Source organism: Manis javanica, chromosome 13 (assembly GCF_040802235.1).
Source record: "Manis javanica isolate MJ-LG chromosome 13, MJ_LKY, whole genome shotgun sequence".
Taxonomy (NCBI): Eukaryota; Metazoa; Chordata; class Mammalia; order Pholidota; family Manidae; genus Manis; species Manis javanica.
Window position 1 is genome coordinate 100,695,748 of NC_133168.1, and position 23,545 is coordinate 100,719,292.

The following is a 23,545-nucleotide window of genomic DNA, read 5'->3' on the forward strand; positions in this document are numbered from 1 at the left end:
CATAGCTCCTGGCTCGTGGCACATGCTTCAGGGTCAGAGAGCCAAAATCCAGAATCCCCCTGACCGCTGCCAGCCCCTCCCCACAAGCAATTACAAATTCAACTTTTCCCGTTGCCCTTGGGGCACTTGGTTCAGGGGTTCTGGGTCCCCACAATGTACACACCACAGCCTCACTGTCTCCTCCTGGCTTGGAGTTGCCAGGAGTCACAGAGCTGAGCCCATGCCTGGCTCCTGGGAATCACACAGCCTGCCCTGGGGTTTCCTCTGAAAAGAACCAGCCCTGTCTCCCTGCTGAAGGGCCCTGGGCACCCCTGGAAAGTGCCCGAAGGGAATTTCCTAGTGGTTGGAGCTACTCGGAGAGGTCTGCCTGGCTGGAGAGTGAGGTGCCCTCTGCTCCCATCCCGAGTCCTGAGAATGGGAGCGCAGCATCGGGGGGCCGAGACCACCACCCCTGCCCACATTGTGCCAGCCGGGTCCCCGCCCTCCCGGGGCAGCCCACAGACAGCGCAGACAGGAAGGGGGCTGCTTCCCCCTCTTGCCTCCAGCCCAGGGGTCAAGGGGAAGGGGCCCCGGGGCACTCAGGGCAGGGAAACAGACCCGCCCCGTGGTGGCTGGCAGCTCCGGCAGTGCCACTCAAGTCCACCTCCCAGAAGCAGGCGGGGAGAGCCCTGCTCCTGGAACATGCCCGCCTCCCCGCGGGCACCTGACTGTCTCACAGGGAACTGAGGAGATGAGATGCCACGGCAGGCGGCCACCACGTCCTGTGCCTCCTACCCTGGGGTGCTTGGCGACCCCGAAATGACAACGCCAGCTCTCACTCAAAAACTGCCCCCCGTTTTACAGACTGGGAAACCGAGGCCCAGGGTGGACATGGAGAGTGGCTGGCCCTGGACGGCGATGGTACCAAAGAAATGACTTCAGGCCCAGAAATGGCTTCAGGCCTCGCTTCCCTTCCAAGAACCGGGCACCCTGTCAGTGGGTGCGTGGACCAGCCAGAGGGGACGGGGAGCAGGTGGCTGTGGTGCCCACCCACCCCTGGACACTGGGCGCACACAGGCTCAGGGGCTGCCTGCCCCTTCTGGGGAAACAGCAGTTGAGGAGCAATTCTGGGGGACAGGGTGGGGGACCCAGGGAGAAGGGAGAGACGGAGAACCCGGAAACATGGCACACAGACACCCCCCGGCCCCGGCCCTGCTGTGCAAGAAGAAGCAGGGTCACCTTAGGCGGTTGCGCCCGTTCCAGCCCCCTGGCTGTCCCCATCCATCCTGGCTCCCACTGTGGAACAGTGGCGGGCCCTCAGGCCTGGAGGGGCCCCAGGCTGGAGGCCTCACAAGCTCAGAAGGTCCATATTTGTAGCAATGGGCACAGCACCCCTATTTGGGGCAGGGGTTGGAGGCACAGCCCAATAGGGAGAGGCCAGGATGGTCATGGGGCACCTCAGAGACCCCTCCTAAGGGCAGAAGGTGACAGCCTGGCCACAACAGACCAGACTGAGATGCCAGACCCACCCCCTACAGACAGTAGCAGGTTTCATACACTGCCCCCACCCCCAGAATCCCACCTGGACAGAAGTCCCCAGACCCATGGCCCCACCCGGATGCACCCACACAGCCCCCATCAGGACCCCTACATGGCCGTGGACACCCATGTCTGCCCCGTGGCTGCACATGGACGTCCACGCAGCTGGTATGCAGAACCCCCAAATCTACTCTGGTGCATGCCCCTCACCGCACAGACCCTCCAAGTGCCCGTGGCCCTGTTCATCCCAATGTGGTTTCCCTTGCACACATGGACACACCTGTGCAACCAGACACAGACACACAAACACAGACACACCCTTGCTCCCTGCAGATAATGGCCCAGACGGCCCGCCCTTGCCCGCCGTGCCTGCCCAGCTCCCTGCACCACACTGCCATGAGGGCAGCCACCCCTGGCCATCTGCCCACATGTGTGCCCAGAGTGAGGCTGGCACACAGCAGGTGCTCAATACGTGCTACGGAGGGCCCAGGCTCTGACACACTCGCCCAGGGCCTTTCTACCCCAGCCCTGCCCCGTAACCCATTGGCCAGGACCATCAGTGTCCCCCAGTCCTGGAAACCCCCGAAGGTGGGTGTGCAGCCAGCTGGTTGGGGTCCCACGCTCTGTGCCGCCGGGCACCCAAAGCAAGCAACAGACAGGCGGCCAAGGTCAGGGATTCACTCGCTCACGGCTGCGGGGCCAAACACCCAAAACCACGGTGTGGGGGTTCTGGGGAGGGTCCTCCCCTCCCAGCTCCTGGGCCCGGGTGCCCTGGGCTTGTCTCCTGGGCCAGGCCCCTGTCCTCAACAGCCTCTCTCTGTCTCTGCTGTCCGTGTGCCTTGCCTAATGACCACCTAACGTGATTGTCTGGTGTTAGGACCACCCAGCATCAGCGTGACCCCCCCAACCAGTGACACCTGCAAAGACCTATTTCCTAACAGGCCTCCTTTCTGACCTTCCGGGTGTGTGAGTCTGCAGGGGGCGCTGTTCGCCCCTAACAGGTTTCTTCCTAGAACATGGGCATTCATTTGTCCCTCTTTCATCTGGGAGGAGGCAGTGTGTCCCAGAGGCTGCCAGGCACGGGGTCTGCAGGGGCAGTGGGCGGTGCTGACTCTGTGCCCTCCCTGCCCCCCAGCCCTTGGCCCCACGAGACCCCCCGTCTGCCCTGACCTGAGGGCGAGGCCGCGTCCTGCGCTCGGCCTTCAATAGGCAGATTGGTTACCGTTTAACCCTGTGACCCCCAATTGTCCTCTGGCTGCGCTCAGCCAGCAAGCAGAGAAGGGGCGGTCTTCGCCCCGCCCCCCGCACGTGCCCACCCACTGGCCCTGCACCCCAGCTGCTCCCTGTCCCAGGCTGGAGTGTGACCCCATGGGGCGACAATGTCTTAAATGGGCTGCTGGGCAGCGTCAAGCAGCCAGGTGGATGCCCGCTCCGTGGGTGGCCCTGGCTCTGGAGATCAGGAAGCTCAGGGTGCCCGGAGGGCTTTATGTTAGGTGGGGAAACCGAGGCAAGACTGCGTGAGCCCTGCCTGGCATCCGCAATGGCACCTCTGGGTCAGAAAACGTGCGTCCTGCCCCAGATCACACAGTGGTGGGGCCTTTCCCTGCCTGGGCCCCTGGGGGCCAGTCAGCAATGCCATGTGGAGCCAACACAGGCAGGCGGCCCTGCCCTGTGCCCAGTCTGCCGATTCCAACACTGACCAGATGGCGTGACTTTCTGGCTAATGGTTAATGGGCCCCCGTTGTAACATCATGCTTCACGGGGCAAGGGGAGCCCAGCGGGGGCAGTGGTAGGTAAGCAAGCCTCACGCACAGGCCCACACCAGAGCCCAGCCATGCACACGCATGTCCACACATGCATGCCTGCAGACCCCCCATGCACAGCTGCGTGCAGACACAACAGACACAGAATGGTCACCTGTCACACGTGGACACGAGGAACATCAAAGCGGCAGGGCCAACACACTCTGGACACATGGGCCCAGCCGCCCACAGGCCCATCCAGACCCCAGGACGTGCGCACCAACACATGCACACATGACAAGGACATGTCATGGGGCATGCGTGAAGACATGCGCAGCCATGCCAGACACGCGCCCAGGCTGACAGACACACACAAACGCGGGGCCCCAGAACGTGTGCAGGGACACGCACAAACCACGGTGCCTGCACGCGCGTGGGCTAGACACACGCAGAGTCCCAAACGCCCCCAGAGCTCCAGTGCTGGCTCTGCTGAGCTTGACCTGTGCAGAGCCACGGGAGGCAGGGACCGGGTGCCCGCCTCCACATCCCCACGCCCACATGCACACTCACACGTCCACATCAGCAGGCTGGACCCCACGTGGCCCATCCCCGGCTGCGCGCCGCATGCGGACACTGCCCGCCAGGCACCACTCCCTCCAGCGGCCGCGTGTGTTATTAGAAAGCGTGGGGTGGGCTGGGCGCTTGGCAGCGCCACCGGGGTGGGGAGCGGGCGGCGGCAATGAGGCCAGGCTGTGGTGGCCGTGACCCCGCAGTGGTGACTGGGTGGCTGCGCAGGGGCCAGATAAGGTTCTTTCCGGCTGAGTCAGCGCGGCTCCTGGGGCTGGCACGGGTGGGGGCACAGTGCCAGGGCTGACAGGCGAGCACCCGCCCCGTGCCCGCCACGGACCAGCTGGCTCCGCGCCAGCAGCCACAGCAGTTTTGATGAGGCAGGCGCTGTCCCGTTGAGGACAGCCAGGATCCTGAGGGGCTCCCTGACATCCCTCCCCACCCCCGAGCACACGGCCCAGGGCTCTGGCACCCCAGGAAGACACCCGGCCGCCAGAGCTGGCCCATGGGACCCAGGGGCCTGGCCCCGGCCCGCTCTGTCTCAAGCTCACGAGACACACACCGCTGGGCTCGGCACGGTGGATGCCCTCTGAGCCCTGCTCTGGACACCCACTGCCCCAGAAAGTCCTCGTGCTCCCGCCTGGCCTTCAGGTCCTGTTGCAGCGCAAGCCCCCTCTTCCTGCCTGAATCATGGACCCAGAAGTTCTTCCCGGCATCCCCCTCTCCCCACAGCTCCAGACCCTGTCAAGGTGCCCCTCTTTAGTTTGCCCCAATGCCGTGCCCACCTCTTCCCCTCCCGCTCCCACTTTATGTTCTGGCCACACTGTTCCAAGATACAGACCCTACCATTCTGGCCATCTGGCAGACTCTTACATACCCTACAAAGCCCCAGATCCAAAGCCCATTCCTCTGGACAACCTTCCCCTCAACCCCATTCCTCCAGCCCAGCCCTCGCCCCACAGGAGCACCTATGTCCAGCTCTGGCTCCCCCCAGCCTCCGTGGGCAGGATGAAGAAAACAGCCACCTCGTCCCAGAGCAATTCCTGCTCCCACAACCCCCACCCCACAGTGCTGCAAGCAACTCTCATGAGCCCAGACATGTCCACTGCGGTACTGCTTACAACAGGGAAACAGGAGAACAAACCAGGGTGTTCGTGTCGGCCCCACAGGACACTCTGTGCAGCCCCGGAAAGAACTCAGAGCTCAGAGATCTGATTGGACAGACGTACTGAGCAGAAACGTGGGAGCTCGCAGCTCTTACACACCTCCCCCTTGTGACTCCTGTGTGCCTCAGTCTCCCTGTCTGCACAACAGGATGCTTGCGGATCCCCCTGACCTTGCCGTGGGATCAAGTGAGGGTACGCGAGGCGTTCAATCTGCTGCCTACGCATCGTCAGGCGACAAACATCTGCTAGAATCGTCTACATCTCTGGGCTCCATACGAGTTACAAGGTGAATGGCTATCCCTTGGAAAGCAGGGGAATTAAAGCCACAGTGAGACACCAGGCCACTGCACCAGGGTGGCTGGCATCAAAATCACGGTCCCAAGAGCTGTCGGGCTCCTGGGCACTGCTGGGATCCTGAGCAATAGGGCAGCTGCCGTGGAAAGCAGTGCAGGGGTCCTCAGAGTTAAGCACAGAACTGCCGTCTGACCCGGCACCCCACTCCTGCACAGGCAGCAGAGGAGACTGAAGACATGTCCATGCAAAACCATGCATGTGTGTCCATCCACACACGGAATACCATGCAGCCATGAGGAACAGAGGCCTGACGTATGCTGCACATGGAGGGACCCTAGCCACACAGTGCTCCCCCGGCTAACATGCTGGGCCTCAGCACTGGGACACCTGACTGCCTCAACCCCTTACTTTGGGCTAAGGTCCCACAGTGGCACTTTCTAGAACTCAGACACAGCCACGTCGATGACAGGAAGCCACCAGAATGCCACCAGGATGCCTCATCCAAGCCAAGAGGCTGAGATCCTAATTGCTGCCCATGGCCCATCCGACCCTTGGGCAGTGGCTCTGGCGCCTCCACCTGGGCGTGGCCCTGGCCCACAACTGCAAGGCTCCAGGTTTTCAAGGAAATACTCCGTGGCTGTGAGCCCAAGCTCCCAGCCCCACCCCCCAGCCTGGCCACCCCCAGCCCGTGGTCCGTGGCAGAATTTCACACTGTCAAGGGTTTGCAGGGGGAAGTCAGCCCTGGGCCCTGCCAAGACTGGGGAGGAAGAGGGAAGAGGCAGGGATGGTGCCAAGTAGGCGGATGGCCGGCTGGGCCGCCACGTGCCAGGAAGGCGGTGGGGCAGGCGCCAGAGTCAACACAGGCCCCGACGTCTGCTGGGCCAGCTGAGCCAGGCCACTGTTGACACTGGCTGTCCAGGTGCCTGGCCAGCTGGGAGGAGGGCAGCGCCAGCAGCTGGACCTGCCAAGTGGGCGGGAGTAAAATCCCTACCAACCCACAGACTCCCTCAGCCCTGCTGTCTCAGACTCTACTCCCATGCCCTGCAGGACCCGGCCAGCTCTGGCCTCCGCCTGGGAGCCAAGCTCGGCCTGCCTCAGGGCCTTTGCACAGCCTGCTGCCTCTGCCGGACATGCCATGCCCTGCGTGGGAGCCTGAGCACTCCTACAAGGCCGGACCCAGCGCGACGCCCCAAGAGTCTTCCCTGCCCCCTCAGCTAGGACTCCGGGCCAGCCTCAGTACCCCGCCGCTTCTACCCATTTCCTAGCCACCGGGCTTTCTCCACCCTGTGACCTAGGAGGTGCCCACTGGACATATGTCACTGGCTGTGTGACGCTGGGTGGCTAGCCTCAGTTTTTCCACCCATGACACAACCCTGGGCATCCCTGCCACATCACCATTGCATCTCAGACAAGAGGGACAATGGCTTCCTCAGCCCTTTGTTCCTGACATGCCAAGAGGGCTTTGGGTCAGGGACATCTGACCCCTCGTCCCTGTCGGTCCTGGCCACCCAAAAACGCCCCCTCCCATCAGCATTGGGCCCTGGGGGCTGGGCTGCTGGGCATGGGGTCCTGTTGACCTCTGACCCCACAAGGGCCACATGGCCTTGCCCCTTCCTCTGGGCCTGGCCATGACCCTTGAGGCTGAAGGGGTCTGTCCGGCTCCAGCCACCCCCAGCCTGGGCCTCCCAGAGAGCTGGTTGAGGGCAGGCAGCAAATTTTTAGTGAATACATGTGCTCAAGACCCTCTCCACAATGCCTGCCTGCAAAGTGGGCCATGGATCCGTCACAAAGCTCGGGCAGGGGAGAGCCTCTGGCAGAAGGGGCTGTGTGTGGGGCATGTCCCTCAGGCCCTTAGGCCCACCCAGCAGCCCCGAGGACGAGCAGGGGATCCTCCCTCCACTCCTGAAGCCCCCCGCCCGGGCCCCGGCCTCTGCCCTGACCAGGCCCCCTGCCTTTACTCATCGTGGCCCCTGGCCTGCTCCCCATTTCCAGTTTTTTACTTTATCTGTGATTTGTTGGCCCACCTGAACTCAAGCCCCCAAGGGGCCACTTCGGGCTGGGAGGTGAACCCCACTGCTCTGGGTCCCTAAGATGAGGCCCCCCCCTCAGGCCACTCCTGGAGGTGGTCTGGGCAGGGCCCAGCTGCCCCGGGCTGGAATGCGAGCCAGGCCAGCCGCCCTGGCCACCATCTGGCTTCCATCTGCCCAGCCCAGCAGGGCCTGACTTCAAAGGATCCCCCGCCTGGTCACTTCCTCTGCCTGGCCGCCCTGGGTAGGGGGGGGGGGCACCAGGACTCGGCTTCCTCCCCGCCCTCCGGAGCCCCAGGGAGCTGCTGGCAGGCCACGCCACTGTGGCCACCCCTGGCTCAAGCCAAACACCACAGCCTCCACAAACCGGACTCCACATCAACTGACAAGACCTCTGACCTGCATCCCCAAGCCCCACCTCTGTGCCCGCTGGGCCTCACCCACAACCCAGAGCCTGGGTCAGCCTGCCCCTCTGCCCAGACACTCCCTTGTTCTCTCTGGTGCAGACACCACGGAGCCCCCACGCCTCCCCGCTGCCCTGGGTCCCTGAGCGTTTAGTGGCCAGCCTGCCCACCCCACCCACGGGACGCAGTCTTGGTTGTGGCGTCCACCGGAACACCAATGCCCTGCTCAGCACCAGGCGTGCACAGGTCGGGCCCTGGCTATCGCGGGCAGGTCGGCAGGACCCCAGCAGCACCCCCAGCCTTGGCGGCCCCGTCTCGGCGCACAGCCCACCTGCTTGAACTGCTCCTCGTATGTCCAGTCCCCGTGGTCAGGCGGCTGCAGCGGGGGTGCCACGTGGGTGGCCCCTCCCGGGTGGGCTGGGCCAGCCCCTGGGCGCTCCTGGCCACCCTGCGAGCGTGGCCCGTCGCTGCGGAAGGTCTGGAGCGGCTGCGCTTTGCGGGAGAAGAAGGCTGCGGGCCCCAGGCCCGCCGTGCCCGGGGGCCCCAGCCCCTCCTCGTCCTCGTAGTCCCCATCCTCCTCTTCGTCCTCTTCGTCCCCCAGCTCTTCGTCCAGCTCCTCCTCCTCCTCCCACTTTGGCTTCCTGGGGCAGGCAGGGGGCACAGGTCAGGGGAGAAGGGCCTGCTCTCCGTTAGGCCGGCCACTGCAGCAGCCCCCTCCCCATAAACCCCGGGCCCTGCCTGCCTGCTGACCCTGACTTCCACTCCCCTCCCCACGCAGGCTTCCTTGTCAGGCCTTGAAAACACCGAGCCGGTTCCTGCCTCAGGGTCTTTGCATGCGCTGTTCCCTACACCAGATATTCTGTTCCCGGCTCCCCTCAACCGCCCTCCCTGGGGGCCTTTGCTCACCATTCTTGGAAGCTGACCCCAGCCCTAGCCACCCTTCTTGGGCAGCCCACAGTCACAACCACCACCTCCCTGCTGCTTCACTTGTTAAATATCTTCCCCATAAGACCCCACTGGGGTGTCGCCAGCTCAGGGCCAGCATGGGACCTGGGTGGACCATGTCTGTGAGCCAACCACTGTCCACTCCGTGCAGGCCCTGCCTGGGCCACGGGCGGCTCGTGCCACTTGAAATGAGATGCAATAAGGCTACAAACTCATGCCCGGCCGCAGTGGCCGCATCTCAAGGGCTCAACAGCCACTTGTGGTCACACATACACTGTGTGAAGTGGAAAACATGTCCACCGTCCCCCAGAAACTTCTAAGGAATGGCACGGCCCTTGGAGGCGAGAGCAGGAGAGCAGGTGTTCTGTTTTGCCTTTATGGCTGCACCCCAGGCCCTAGTGCTGCCCGGCACACAGCAAGTGCTTAATAAACTCTTGCTCACGTACAGCCCATGGACCCCAACTCACAGGCCGTCGTCGGAGCCCACATCCTCAAGGGGCCCGTCGCCTGGGGCGTGACCCGGTGCCTCCCTGCCCCGGCAGGTTGTGGGTGGCGAGCCCGGTGCCCCCTCCTCGGCCGTGTCCTCATCCTCAGAGCCTGGAGGCCCATCCTCAGAGCCGCTGGGGCTGGGGGCATGTCTGAGGCCCGCGGCAGCAGCCCGCATGGCAGCCAGTGCAGCCATCTGCGCCCTCTGCATCCGGGCACTCTCTCTGTCCTCGTCTGGAGTGGTCCTGGTGCGGGCCGGAGGGCCAGCTGGGGGCTCAGGAGGCGGTGGCTGTGGCTGCCGGGCCTCCAGCTCCTGGCGAGCCCGCTGCTGCCGCTGAAGGAGCGTCTCCATCACAGCCTGCAGTTTCATGGCCCTACGGGCCGGGCCGCCCCGGGCACCAGGCACAGGCGGCGGGGGCGGCCCCTGTGGGGAGGGGGCCCGGCCGCACTGCAGTGTGGGGGCTGCGGGGGAGCCGGGGCAGTGCAGGGTGGCGGGGGGCGGGGGCCGGGGCCGCCGGGCTCAGGCCAAGGGCTGGTGGAGCATGCCAGCGGCAGTGCTGGCAGGCGGGCGGCGCCTCCTCACACCGGGGGCCTGGGGGCAGCGGTTGACATCTGGCTCATTCACACGTTTGCAGAAACCTTGGGGGGCAAGACAGACCTTCAGACCACACCTCAGCTCCTTGGCCCCCGTTCTCCTCACTGAGCTTAGGCCGCAGAAGCATCTGGGAAAATCCCTCCCATGCATTCCCATCAGGGAGCAAACTGGGAGGCCTTCCTGGAGGCGGAGGAGCTCTCTTCTCCCCAACCACTCTGCCTGCCAGCGGGCTGGGAAACAGGGTCAGCCCGCACTGCACTCCAAGACACCTGAGGGTCTCTAGGCAGCCTCCACTCATCTGGCCCAGAGAACCTTGGATTATTGCTTCACAATGGGAGCAAGAGGGTGGGCATCCCTGGCCTCTGATTGGCTACAGCTGGCTGCCAGGCACCAGCATGCAGGTGGGCTGTGGGTTCTGGTTCTGAATTCCAGGCGCGGCTCACTCCCATGCTGGTGCAGCAGGGCCCAAGGGGCTGGGGCATCTTTCCCGAGGCCAACAGAGCTAGTGATTCCAACTGAGAGTTTTCTGCATGTGGGCCCTGAGCTGACCCTTCCCCACTCAGGCCCTCATCATCTCTGGGCCTCAGTTTCCCCATCTGCAAAACAGTGCCCTAATAGCACGCACCTCTCTGTGCTCAGGCCAAGATGACAGTAAAGGCGGGTACGCAGCAAGCACCATGTCGGTTAGGAACTGAGGCCCTGGAAGGCCCCCATTTTAGGGATGAGAAAACCCAGGGCCCCGAGGTGTCCTGGTGCAAGGCCATGGTTTGCAAAGGGTTGAACTGGGTCTGGATGATGTCAGAGCCTCCCACCCCGTCCTGCCAGGCTCTCTGTAGGGGAGTTCCCCTGCCCTTTGGGACCCCAAGCAGGGCCAGAGTCCGGATCCCAGCTTGGGGTCCCTGTGGACCACTGCCAACCTTAACTGCCAGGGGCCTCGGCTGGGTTTCAGGCAGGGACGTCCCCGAACCTGGCACAGCTGGGCCCACCAGGACAGGAGGACACGGTCACACCCCAGCCCCCCACCCAGGCCCGGGCCACACCCCCACCCGCCCAGGCCGCCCATAAAACAGCCCGGGCAGAACCCAACAAGCCCGGCGGTGACACTCCAGATGGCACATCATGGGGACAGTGGGGGTGGCAGGCTTCAGAAGGCCCCGCCAATAGCACAGATGAACCCCCAAAGCTTCCTAAGTGGCTCCTGGGTAGACCAGGCCCACATACTGGAGGGGAAGTGGGCAGAGGCTCCTGGCAGCTGGCCATCCTCCCAAACCCTCTGGTGACCCCACCCAGGGGGTGCAATGTAGGCCCCCGAGCCTCCTGTCAGGGAGGGCCCCCCCGGCAGAGCCACAGGGAGCCTGGCGGCCGTGCCTTCCCCTCAGGCCAGCTGCCCTTTACCCAGACCCCCCAGGGCTTCCAGCTGGATGGGTAAAACGCAGTGGGGGGCCGGGGAGGCCCCTGTGGGAAAGCGGGGAGGTGCATGTCCCCAAAAGGACCTCGGTATCCAAGAGGGGCAGGGGTCCCAGGGCACAAAGACCCTCTCAGAGGCCACACTGCTGGACAGTGGCCACACAGCCTGTCCTTCCCAACAGCAAAATAGCACTTGGCCCACCACCCCCTGCCCCAGGGACTGGCGGTCACCCCCCACCGGCCCCAAGAAGTGCTGAGGGCACATTTCTCACCCACTGTCTAGTCTGGTCCACTGCCCCTCCCCCACCTTTGACAACTTCAAGAAGTCCCCCCTCCCCACGGAAACGCTCCAGGCAACGCCCCCCTTCTTTGGGGGGCAGAAGGAAGAGGCCAGAGGAAGCCACTCCCCCAGTTACCCCCCTCTCCCAGGCCTGCCGGGTTTAATGACCCTTCCGGGTCGCCGGGTGGGGGAGGGGAGCAGGGCAGTCTTTCACGTTGGGGAGGGAGAAAGGGGCAGGTAGGGACCCCAGGGCCCCCCGGGGGTCGGGCCTGGGTCCCCACAGCCGCCATTAACCGTAGGTTGGCCACATGCACCCCCTGTAGACCCCTCCCTCTAAGGGCCCTTTGTCCTCGCCCCTACCCCACTTTATGACAACAACCGGGAGAAGCATTCCCAGGCAGGCACGGGGGTGGGTGGTGCTGGGTGGTCGTTGGGACCTGACTCGGGGGCGGGAGAGATGGGGCCACACCCTCCCCCATGCCTCCCGGAGAGAGGTCACCAGCTCGGCCGGGGCCTTGCAAAACACGGTTATTTAAAGAGTTGTGCAAGGCTGGGGCCCGCGGGTGGCGAAAGGGGCCCCTCACTTCACACAGGGGAGGGGCAGAGGGGCAGAAAGCTGGGGAGGGGGCCAGGGCACTCGGGAGGGGGCGGCCGGGAGGAAGTGAGAAGAGAAATACCGGAGAGGAGAGAAATAGGACGACAAAACCCCCAATCCGGATTCAAGGGCTTCTTGGAAAGCGGCCGATTTGCATGGGTAGTGGGGGGGGCAACCCCTCCGGCCGGCGACTAAAAACGGAAGGTTCTTGACAAACCCGCCGCCCGCTTGGGCGCCGAGCGTTGGGATTGACCAACGCGGGCGACCCGCGCTTCCTGCGCCCGCTTTTGTGTCGGGGCCACGGGACGGGGGCTCTCCCCGGGGCTGCCCCCCGCCAAGGCGCGGGGACCGTGCCGTCCCCTCCGGGGCCCCTTCTGCCCCGGAGCCGACGCTTTATAAATAAACCATCCAGGCCTGGGAGGGTCGCGGGTAACTGCGCTCCCCATCCGGCGCTCCCACGCCCCTCGGGGGTCCGGAATGCAACAGCCGATTCCGGGGAGAAAAAATGAAATCAGAAGCCGAAGCGCAGCCCCCCGCGAGACCATTTCCTTCCGCTGAGGGTGGGGGGGAGCGCTCGAGACCCCGGCAGCCCCTGCGCAGCACGGTACGGGCGGAGGTCTCCAAAGGGGGGCGCAGAGAGAAGCGCGCTAAGTCCGACCCACTGGAGCCGCCCTCCCCGGCGTGGACGGCCACCCACATCCCTGCCCAACTTCGGGGATCCCCCCAGTGTGGCTTCGCGGGCGCGCTGCGCCCACCCGGAGCGGGGCCAGCGGCTGCAGAGGCCAGCCCGCGCCCGCTCACCGCGCGGGCCGGCTGGGGGTCGCCCCGCGCCCGCCCCGCGCGCCTGGCCTCCCGCCCGGCCGCGACCTGCGCGCCGCTGGCTCCGCGCCGCCGGTTTGCGCCGCGCGCCGACTCACCGCGCCGCCGGCCGCGTCCGCGTCTACACCCCCACCCGACCCGATTGGCAAAGTCTCCCCGCGCGGCCTCCCCGCCCGCCCCTCCCCCCGCCGCGCGCTCACCGCCCCGCAGACAAATCACCGGGTGACAAATCGCTCTCAGATGCAAATACCTCGCCGGTGATTCAGCGCCGCGGCCCAGGACGCGGGAGGGGTCTCGCGGGGCCCCCTCTCCCTGTCCGGATGCCCCCTTGTCCCCTGCACTCGGTCCGGCGACGCGCCGCCCGCCCAGGGGTGCTGGGGAGGGGGACAGAGTGGACGGAAAATTTCAGGCTGCGGCCCCTTTAAATGATAATAAATAATAAAAGGGAAGGGGAACCGCGGCGCGGGACGCCCCGCCCCCTGTCTAGGGACGGTGGGCAAAGTGCGCGCCGCGGCCCAGAGCGCACAGGGCGCCCGGGGCGCGGGCGGGGCAGGGAGCGCCCGAAGGGGAGGGGAGGGCGCTGGGCCTCCGCCCCAGCGGGCCGCGGGGATCCCCTGTCCGTATTACGGGGCGCCTGGGATGGGCCTACCGGGCTCGGAGTTTCACCCCTGCCCCATAGGCGCGGGTGACCTCCTCCCCTCTTCCTCCTCCCCCTCCCGGCGGAGCCCCGATGTCCACCTCCGAGAAATGGGGGTTGGAGAGACCCTATGCGGAGTCGCAGGGAGCCCCGGCCCCGACCCGGGCTGCGCGGCGGGGCGGGGTCCTAGGGAGGGCACGGCTGCCAGGGGGAGGGCGCGGCCCAGCAAAGCCGCGGTGTCGGGGTCGGACTGGGCCCCCGGGAAGGGAGAGCTCCCCGCGAAATCGTGACGACCCCTGCCCCGTGTCATTGCTCCCGTAAACCTGAACCCCTTCCACCCCGCAGGGGCAGAGACCAAACTATCTACTTGGTGAAAATAGTTTAATAGAAAGTTCCACAGCAAGGGCCCAGGCTCCAGCTCCAGTGGGGCTTGGGTCCCTGATTGGGGGATTCTGTGCGGGCCCCCTTCCCATCCCTGAGGCACAGAGCACTGCTGTCATTTCAGGGGCCTCTCCTGGCATAGCACACGGCCCCCAGATCGCAGGCCTGCTCCCTCCGGGGGATTCCCAAACCCGGGGGATGGGTACAGGGGTGCTGTCCCCACCCTGGGCAGGAGTCCTGCCTGCCCTTTGCAGGAACCCAGCCTTCCAGCCCCAGGGCTACGTGTAGCCTAAGAGCAGCAGGTGGCTGGAGCCCTTCACCCTTAGGCTGTTAACACCCAGCCCAGCTGCCTGCCACCGCCCCCCAAGGAAGGGCGGAGACACTGCCTGAGGACCGAGTTGCTGGGAGACCCAGGTGAGCTGGGAAGAGAAGCGGCCGGTAAAGAACCAGGCCCCAGGTCAGTCTCTAACCTGTAGGATAGCCTCCTCCCTAACAAGGAGCCAAAATCAGAGTGCACCCCCTGCCCCACCTGGGTGCACCCAAGAGTGCAACGTGGGCCTCTCTGTGCCTCAGTTTCCCCCATGTACAATGAGCCAATATTCATTCATTCCTCATACAGTAACTTTGAGGATTAGGTTTCCCTCTGCTCAAAGGGAAGAGGGCAGAGTGGGGGTAACCTGGAAGCACAGGAGGGCGCTGCCCCCACCCCATTTCCCAGAGGGAAGCTGTTATGCATACATAGCAGGATGCAACTTCCCCAGAGGTGCCTGGCCCTGGAGGGTGAGGGGCCACAGGATTCCCAGCTGCCAATGAGGGGGGTCCTATTTTTAGCCCAGGGAGGGAGCAGGGAATTGATACACAGACTAACTGTCTCCACTGGTGGTGGGCGGCAGGCCCAGGTTCCAACTGGGTCCTCCGAGTGTGATTTTAGGTTAGTGCAGACCCCTCTCTGGTCCCCTTTTCTCAAGCTGGGAAAAGAGTACAGAGACCCCAGACCTATAAGGTATCCAGGCCAGACTATTTGTGGGGCCCCTGTGGGTTTTGCTCATCCCCCCCGAAATCCAGCCTGATCCTCACTCAGCCCCTCCGACAGCTACTCAGCCTGCTCTCCACTGAGTGGGGGGCAACCTCACAGGCTCACCAGATCCCAAACTGCCCACCTCCCCACATTTCCTCCTCAAACGGATTCCTGCCTCTGGGCCTTTGCACCTGCCATTCCCCAGGCCTGCAGCAGCCTTCCCAGGCTGCCCCTGGCTGCTGACTCTGGACCCTCATCTCCTGGGAAGGCGTCTCCCTGAGCACCCAGGCTCAGCTGTGCCCCCACCACTCCATCTAGTCACCCTTCATCCAGGTGCTCCTAGTTCGAAACAGCTGTATTTAACCTTTGCTGCTTAGCATACAGTAGGTGCTCAATAAATGTTGGTTGGATGAATGAGTTCATGTGTTCCTCCCTCATCCCACAGGATTTTTGGTGTTTGTTTATAGGATGTGCGGGAACATTGAACAATTCACCATCTCTATCTCAAAAAAAAACAACAACAAAAAACAGCCCGGAGTGGGTGCTGGGCAGGAATCCCCAGTCCCGCACCTTCTGTGTGCTGTTTTCACCCACACCTGGCCTCCAGGTTACCTTGTCCCTGTGCCAGAGTCCGTGAAAATGTGATTTTTTTTTGGACAGGAGAAGATAAAATTTACGCAGGTAAGAGCAATCCACACAGATGTGAGATTCCCGAAAATGTAACTTACTTTTCGAATAAGAAGGAAAAAGGGAATATACTAATATGGAATATATAATAAGGAATCCAGCCTAAGTTATATTTGTCTTTATACCAACAGCTGTAAAATAAAGTTTTTTTTCCGGAAGGTCCCGACCAGGGAAATTTATCCCGAGCCTCTTGACCCATTTTGCCACGGGGGACCCGGGTTGGGGTACGCAGGACCGACAACATTTAGACGCTGGGGGGGTCCTTTGCGGGGTCGACGGAGGGAGAACAAGGAGCTTGCGCGGGTGGCGCGCGCCACCTTCTGGGCACCTGCGGGGCTTCGCCGGGGCGGGGCTTCGCCGGGGCGGGGCTTTTCCGGGGCGGGGCTTCGCCGGGGCGGAGCCGGCGTCCCCGCGCCGTGGCTCCCGCAGACACCGCTAGGTGACGCAGTCTCACCTGGAAACGGGGCAGCCGGGGAAACTGAGGCCCGCGGAGAGATTTTCTCCTCCGTAGCTCCATTTGAACAGCGCACGGTAGAGTTGCTAAATAACACACAGGACTTGCAGTTAAATTTTAATTTCAGATAAATAACGAATAATTTAAAGTATCACCTTAATACTGCACGGGACATACTTATACTAAAAATGTTTTCATTGTTTCAGAAATTGAAATTAACCCCTCTCCTTACCCACCCAAATCCCCGCGGTTTATCCCCATGCCGTGGCCCTGGGGCCATCTCCTCTCCATTCCAGATTGGCTATATTGGCATATGCCCGATCCTGCCAGCCCAAAAGATAGAAGAAATAGTTATAGTAATTAAGCAATAAATTGAAAAATATCTCCACATACCTTGGACCATGTCCCTGCCTGCTTAGAAGCCTCCCATTGGCTCCCATCAGGCTACCTCAGGAAAGGACAACTCATTCCCCCTGTTTGAAAAGTTCCCCACTACCTGTCTGTGTCCACTTCTTCTCATCTCCCCACTTCACCCTCTTCCAGCCCAAAAGCCCCCCTAGCTATTCCTCAAATCCACCAGACGTACCCAGCCTCAGGGCCTTTGCACTGGCTGTGTCCCCCATCTGGCTTACTCTTACCCCATCTCCAAGCACAGTTCATATTTCTTCAACTCACCACCTCCAGGAGGCCTTCCTGGACTCACTCACCAACCTCAGGTTCTCTGTTACCACGGGCACATGTATTTCCTCCATAAGCCTTTTCACTGCTGTCACTTTGCATGTCGCCAACTAAACAGGGGCTCCAGAAAGGTGCGGGTGGGGGCCTTGCCGTCGCTGTGTCCCAGCCCTCTGCAGAGCCGGACAGACAGAAGGGGCTCTGTGAACAGTACCCAGCTGAACAGACATGGGGTAAATGAAGGGTTTTGATAGATGTCCTGGGTATCGACATAGTTCCTCCTCCTAGATGTCCCTTTCCAACCCTAAACTTCTTTTTAAAAAATTTTTCCTTTGAGATAATCACAGATTCTAATGCAGCCCCATCATGAGGCTTCCTCTGAGAGTAACATGTTGCAAAACTCTAGTATGGAATTGCAATCAGGATATCTAATTGGCACAATCCACCCCTTATTTGGACTTCCCCGATTCAGGATGGAATGGGTACATCCACAGGCCCCTCACCCCGGCAGCCACTAACCTGTTCTCCATTCCCACAAGTTTCCCATCTCCAGGACATTCTATAGATGGAATCACCCATCATGGAACCTTGGGGACTGCGTCCTTACTCAGTAAATGTCCAGGAAAGAGAGCCACCAGCGTGTGGCATGTGCCACTGTTGAGCTGCACCTCATGGTGTGGATGGACCACAGTTTGCAGGACATCTGGGTTGGTTCCGGTATTTGACTTTCGCATCAAAGCTGCCATGAATGTATGAGTACATATGTGAGTGTGAATAGGTTTTCATCTCTCTGAGACAGAGGCCCAAGTGTTCTTTAACTTTTTAAATCTGTTTCTCATGCAGAAATCATGCCCCTCCCTCTGCCCACACCTCCTCCTGTAATCCCCACCACACACTTGGTTATTCATTCCACAAGTATTTGTTCAGCCCTACTGTGCACTGGGCCCTGGGGACCTGTTGGGGACCAAGTTAGACAGGCACCCAGCAGAGAACATCAGAGCTGTGATGGGGACAGCACTGGGCCCAGAAGAGGAGCCTGACCCAGCCTGGAGGGGTCTGGGAGGGCTTCCAGAGCAGGGGGCAGCTGATCTGCGATTTGTTGTACACTGGGAAAAACAGAACAATGCATGTTCAAGGGCCCAGAGGCCAGCGGGATGGCAGAAGTTCAAGAAGCCACAGAGAGACTGTGAGTTTGCAGTGAGGAGGGGGCAGGCGGGAGGTGGGCAGGGCCTGTGGGCAAAGGGGAGACTTTAACCCTCATGTCCAGCCCAGTATGGGACTGAGAAATGAGCAGCCTGCATGGATATGGGTGAGGCTGCACCGCCCTGGACCCCTGGCAGGCACTTGTAGGGGTGTTCGACCAGCCAAGAGAGCAGGGAGACCCCCCTGGCACAGCTGCTAGGCAAGTCACTTTGGCCAATGCCACATGGGTCAAAGGGACCCTCTGGCTGAGCACAGTCACCCCCTAGAATCATAAGTAATAGCAGCAAACTCATGCTGTTCTAGGACTCCGTTTTTTTTGGGGGGGTATTGGGGTCTTTACGTTCTTATATATATGCAACAGTAATGTTATGCAGCAGAATAACAGTATTATGACTCCTTTTGGGTTCCCAGACCTGATTCCAATGTGTGTATGTGTGTGGGGGGAGGTTTTCCCCCACACTAAACACCAAGCAATTCTCACACACCAGCAGCGTGTCGGAGAACTGAACTTGGCTCTGATGCTGTCTGCCCAGAGGCGCCCCAGATCCCCAGGTTAAGGACTCTGTCCTATAAGACCGCCTTCTCCCCTCAACTCCAGATGCCAGTCACAAGCCCCAGGCAGTTAGTTCCCTGTGCCTACAGATTGGAGGCTCCTACAACCTCCCCCTTAGGTTCGATTAATGTGCTAGAGCGGCTCATGGAACTCACACAGGGCGAGGTCCCAAGTAAAGGAGCTTCTGTCTTCGTGGAGCTGGGGGCCTGGCTCTGGGCACGTGGAGGCGTTCTGGCTCCCCAAGCGTAGAGCTCTCTCCGAAAAAGAAGCAGGATCCAGGAGAAGTCTAAGCTCTTCTCAGGGGTTTTGTGAGGCCTTCATTGCACAGTCATGACTGACTAAATTATTGGCCACTGGCTGATTCAACCTCCAGCCCCTGCCCTTGGGTCGAGGTCCAAAGTCTCTCATTAACATGACAAGACACCTGTTTCACCTTTAAGACTCTGCAGTGTTTTCAGGAACTGTGGATGAAGACAGAATATACCTGGGAAATACGTATTTAGTCACAGGAATGACCACATATGTGTCTCTTGTGACTCCTTATGTTGCAGGGGGCTTGCTTCTGCTGAGGACAGCTCTGTGGCTCTACAGAGGACGCACCTATTCTGTGACATCCACGATCTTTCCAGCCAGGACTCTGGGCACTTACCCGGTGGCGAGCATAAACCTTATTTCACCAATTTTAAGATGCACACTGTGTTCACAGGTTAATTATGTCTGAAAACGGGATGAATCTGAACAATGCTACCGTCCATCACGAGGCCCTATGTGAAAACTTTTATTGCTGCTTTCCACAAAGTTCCAGAGTGCCAGCCTCAAAGCATCTTAAATTTTGGGAAATACAGAAATAATCATTACAATGTCAGTAGCAGTGGACATCAAAGCAAATTTGTACCAGACATTGCAAGAGGAAAACACATTTTCACTATGATTATCTTGGACAAAAGAAAGAAATCAGCCACAATAACAGCAGTGGCTGTCCAAGCAGCTCCTGTGCCAGAGGGACCCTTCTGGACCCCCCAGACTCTGCTCAGAGAGGGCAGGCGAGTTCCCTCGGGACACACAGCCTGCGCGCCGCAGCGCCACTGCTCCCGAGTCTGGGCGTCCTGGTCGGGACCGGGCGGGCTGCCAGGCGGAGCAGCTCCGCGTGGGAGGCGGCGGGGCCCGAGGGTCCAGCACGGCCGGGCAGGCGGCGGGGTTCCCCGAGAGCGCACGGACAGACGCGGCGGAAGGCCTGACGGAAATTCGAGCCCAGGAACGCGTAGAGCAGCGGGTTCAGTGCGGAGTTGCTGTAGGACATGCAGTGCGCCCAGATCTTGAGCGCGTAAGCGGCGTAGCTGCGCGGATGCCAGGCGCCCGCCGGGCCCAGCGCCTGCAGCACCAGGAACAGCTGGATGGGGCCCCAGCAGGCGGCGAAGAGCAACACCACGGCCGCCACCAGCCGCGAGACTCTGGCCCGCACCGCGCCCGCTCGCTCGGCCAGCAACTGTCCCTGGGGGAAGCGGGAGGGCAGTGGTCGGCGGAAAGGTTCTGGGCCGCCGGGAAAACCCCTCGGTGCCCCCGCTGCGCCCCCGTCCCCCGGCACTCCTCCAGATGCGCGGTGTACCTCCCCTCGCCGCGTAGCCGCGCACCTGCCGGGCGCTGTCCGCGGGCCCAGGGCGCACGGCAGCGCGGCCCAAGTGGCGCAGCATGGCCCCGTAGCAGACACAGGTGGCGACCAGCGGCAGCAGGTAGAGTGCCAGCAGGTTGTAGAGGGCGAACGCGCGCTCCAGGGCGCGGCTGGGAAAGGCCTCGCTGCAGTAGGTGCGCGGCCCCGGCGTGAGACGGTGTAGGACCAACACCGGTGCCGACACGGCCGCCGAGCCTGCAGAACGGGCTGGGCTGAGGACCTTGCCCGGTGGACCAGGGGACAGGGGGCCTGAGCCCTGGTCTCCCCAGATGCTTCCCCGGGCAGCGGACACTGAGCGCTTCCTAGGTGCGGGTAGCCCGCTGCGTGAGCTCAGCCACTCCCTGCAGACATAGCTATTGTACTCATTTCCCAGACGCACTCACTACCCAGACCTGGAGGGCAGGGAGTGTGGGCAGGTCACAATGATTTGTCCTCCCTGCAACCTGTGCGGCCCCCCGCGCTGCACTCACCCACCCAGATGCTGAGGCTGATGGCCAGCGCCAGGCGGGGTGTGCGGCGGTGCAGGGCGCGCAGCGGAAACACCGTCACGTACCAGCGGTCCACGCTCATGGCAGTCAGGGTGGCACACGTGGCCTGCACCGAGACCTGGGAGGGCCGGGAGAGGGGGGTGTGGCCCCCTGCCGGGTCTGGGTCCTGTCCTGTCTGAGCCCACCCTGCAGGTCCCCCAGCATGTCCAACCACTCAGTCATGCACGGGAAGTGTCCTTTGGAGGTTCTCCGGGGGCCACAAGTTGGAAGGGCAGGAGATGCGATACCAAAAGGAAGCCCAGAACGATGGGGTTTGAGGGGACCATTGGGAATCCGCTGAGACCCCATGACAGCCAGAGGCAGAGTCATCCTAGGACCACGGGACAGAAGGGGCAAGAAGACGCAGGCCCGCATCGCTGTCCCTTTGCCAACCCGGTGACAACGAGCCCCACTCCATATCCCTCCGCATGGGCCGAATATTCCTCCCGCCCCGGGTTCCTCTCCCCTCTGCGGGTGCTCAGCCCCACGCCCAGCCCGCCCACACCCACACTCCTCCCCTGACTCCCCTGCCCCTTTCCCTGCCCGCGCACCTGCTGAATGTAGTTCACGAACTTGCACATGAAGTCTCCCAGCACCCAGGCGGGCAGCGGGTAGAGCAGGGCCGTGAAGGGCACGCAGCACAGCAGGAAGGTCACGTCTGTGGCCGCCAGGTTGGCTGCAGGCGGAAGATCGTGGGCTCTGGTTGCGGGTGGGGGGCGCACCGGCCGCAGCCACATAGCGCCCCCGGCCCTTGCCTTCGTCCAAGTGACCAGCAGGATTGCTCGGGAAGGCCTCCGACATCCTCGGCCAGAGAAAATGGGGCACCCTTTTACATTCAAACATCCTTTCCGCAAGGGCCTCGTAGCCAAAGTCTGTGGGCCCCTGCTCACCCCTGTACGGCTGGCAGAACCGGAGCACGCCCCTTCTTTCTGAGCTTCAGTCGTTTTGTCTGCAGCTGGAAACAGTGGCGCTAGCCCACCAGCCACCAGAATCCGGAACACCGAGCGCTCACCTGCTCCGGGTGGGCCACTCATCACGCTGGTGTGCAAACCAGGCCCCTGGGGCAGAGGTCGAAAACTGGGAACCCGCGGGCCCAGCAGCCCCAACCCCTACTCCTTCCGTTCATCGGACACCGTGTTATGAGAACCACGTTTTAATCAGACACCTTCCTTAAGGGGACTGGCCGAGCTTTCCAGCCCCTCTGTTGACTGCCCCGGCCCGCCTTGCGCCCTCCAACGCCGGAGTGTGCGGGCTCTACCCTAAGGCACAGGGACAGAGGGCTTCGCCGCCCTCTCTTCCCGGCCGCCCTCCAGGTTTGTGCCCCGCGATCGCGGCGGGGATCCTCCTCTCCGGGGCCTGCAGGGGAGACATCCCCACCCCGGAAAGGCCCGGCCCCGCCGCCTCTCGGGTGCCCCCCCACCCCCCGGAGGCGCTCACCTATGTAAAAGTTGGTGACCGTCCGCATCTGCTTGTGACGGCAGACGACGAAGATGACCAGTGAGTTCCCGGCCAGGCCGAGCAGCATCAGCGCGGCGAAGAACAGCGGCACCAGCCAGGCGTCCACTGGCCGCGGCGCAGGGGCCTGGTCGTCCGAGGCGTTGGACGGCGCCCACCAGGACGCATTGGGCGCGGACGTGGACACCGCGGGCATGGCTTCGCCGCCCTCTCTTCCCGGCCGCCCTCCAGGTTTGCGCCCCGCGATCGCCGCGGGGATCCTCCTCTCCGCCGCCCGCCTCTGCTCCCGCCGCAGCTGCTGCGCATTTATGCCCGCGCCCCCGTTATCCCCGCCTTCCCGCCTCGCCTGCCGCCGCTCGCCACTCCCTCTGCCTGCGCGCCCCGCATTCACCCGCCACTGCAACCTTATCTCCCGGTTCCTCCGCCCCCTGCCCCGTCCGGGCGGGAGCACACGAGGGCGGGGTGAGGGGGCTGGGGGCGGAGCGGGCAGGGGTAGTTTGCGTGGAGGCGCTGTGGACCCTGCGCGGGTACAGGCTTCCAGGCAGGACAAGGCATGGGGACAGGGAATGTGGCTCGTTAGCCGCAATGGCTTTGACCTTCCAAATCGCTGGGGCTCCACGTGGGTGGACCCAGGCTGGCGGTGAGGCCCTGGACATTACTGCCAGGGTTTGTCCCAGGACACTGGGGAGCCATGGAAGGTTCAGGGCAGGGGAGGGACGTTCAGGATGTGGTCATCAGAAGATGCCTGTTCTTTAAAGAACTCAACTTCCCTGGGACTCTGAGTGAGGCAAATTAGACTTCCAGGGAATGTCTGCTTCCCACCTAACAGGCTTGCCCGCAATGGGAGGGGGGTGAGCCCTGTGCCACTGGTGGCTGGAACCGGGTGGGGCGCAGTTTACAGAGGCCACTGTTGATCCCAACAAACCCACACCCAGAAATGTACCCCAGAACTAACCCACGAGGCAGGCTGCAGCGCACCAGGATGTTAAGGCCATGACAGAGTACCATGCAGCCAAGAAAAAGACGTCACCCTTTGTGTAAATAAGACCAAAAGATTCAGGGAGAGATGGATAAATATGCAATCGCATCAAAGTGCATCACATGTCTCCAGAAGGAAGTACAAAGAGCCTGGGAGAGGGGGAACATTTATCTGTTTGCCTTTTTAAACCTTCAAAATGATTCTTGACAATGGCCTAGACATCAGAAAAGAAAGAGAATTCCCTTTGGGGTGGTCGTGAGGGACTGGTTAGTGGAGGAGACCCGAGATCGCTAGGTGGGGGTGGAGGGACTGTCTGGGGGAAGTTGCCTAGTCTAATAGGCCCAGGGGAGACAGCAGGTGATGGGACCTTTGAAGAGGGGACTCCGTTGGGGGGGAGCGGTGGAAGTTCACAGGCAGGCCAAAGGCCCAAGAGGGTAAGAGAGGGTGGGCAGATTCCGTGGG

General features: G+C 62.3%; 2 protein-coding genes across 12 annotated transcripts in view; both read right to left on the reverse strand.

The window, feature by feature from the left end:
• Positions 1–18,791, reverse strand: part of ARID3A (AT-rich interaction domain 3A) — a 33,663-nt gene extending 14,872 nt beyond the window's left edge. Inside the window, exons 1-6 of one of the 10 annotated variants that reach the window (XM_073220720.1) lie at positions 18,609–18,791; positions 17,305–17,436; positions 16,259–16,870; positions 16,023–16,108; positions 9,131–9,788; positions 8,050–8,359 (exon numbers count right to left, since the gene is read on the reverse strand). In XM_073220720.1, coding sequence (XP_073076821.1) covers positions 8,050–8,359; positions 9,131–9,519 — 699 coding nt within the window. In that variant the 5' untranslated portion in view covers positions 9,520–9,788; positions 16,023–16,108; positions 16,259–16,870; positions 17,305–17,436; positions 18,609–18,791. Of the gene's footprint in view, positions 1–8,049; positions 8,360–9,130; positions 9,789–10,369; positions 10,774–12,827; positions 12,853–12,943; positions 13,022–13,045; positions 13,067–13,095; positions 13,274–16,022; positions 16,109–16,254; positions 17,437–18,608 lie in introns of those variants that run through there. The other 9 variants (XM_017657878.3, XM_017657881.3, XM_073220718.1 and 6 more) reach the window with 9 other exon arrangements.
• Positions 18,792–19,352: 561 nt separating this feature from the next.
• On the reverse strand, positions 19,353–22,521 carry KISS1R (KISS1 receptor). Of its 2 annotated transcripts, none has more exons than XM_037018025.2 (5): positions 22,087–22,521; positions 21,201–21,451; positions 20,593–20,728; positions 20,085–20,317; positions 19,353–19,945 (listed from the first exon to the last, which is right to left on the reverse strand). In XM_037018025.2, the coding sequence occupies exons 1-5, from the start codon at positions 22,298–22,300 to the stop codon at positions 19,484–19,486; spliced, it is 1,296 nt and encodes a 431-aa protein (XP_036873920.2). In that variant the 5' UTR covers positions 22,301–22,521; the 3' UTR covers positions 19,353–19,483. The 2 variants fall into 2 exon arrangements, with proteins under 2 accessions (XP_036873920.2, XP_017513383.3); XM_017657894.3 differs by having other exon boundaries at positions 21,201–21,325; positions 22,087–22,487.
• Positions 22,522–23,545: the final 1,024 nt, after the last annotated feature.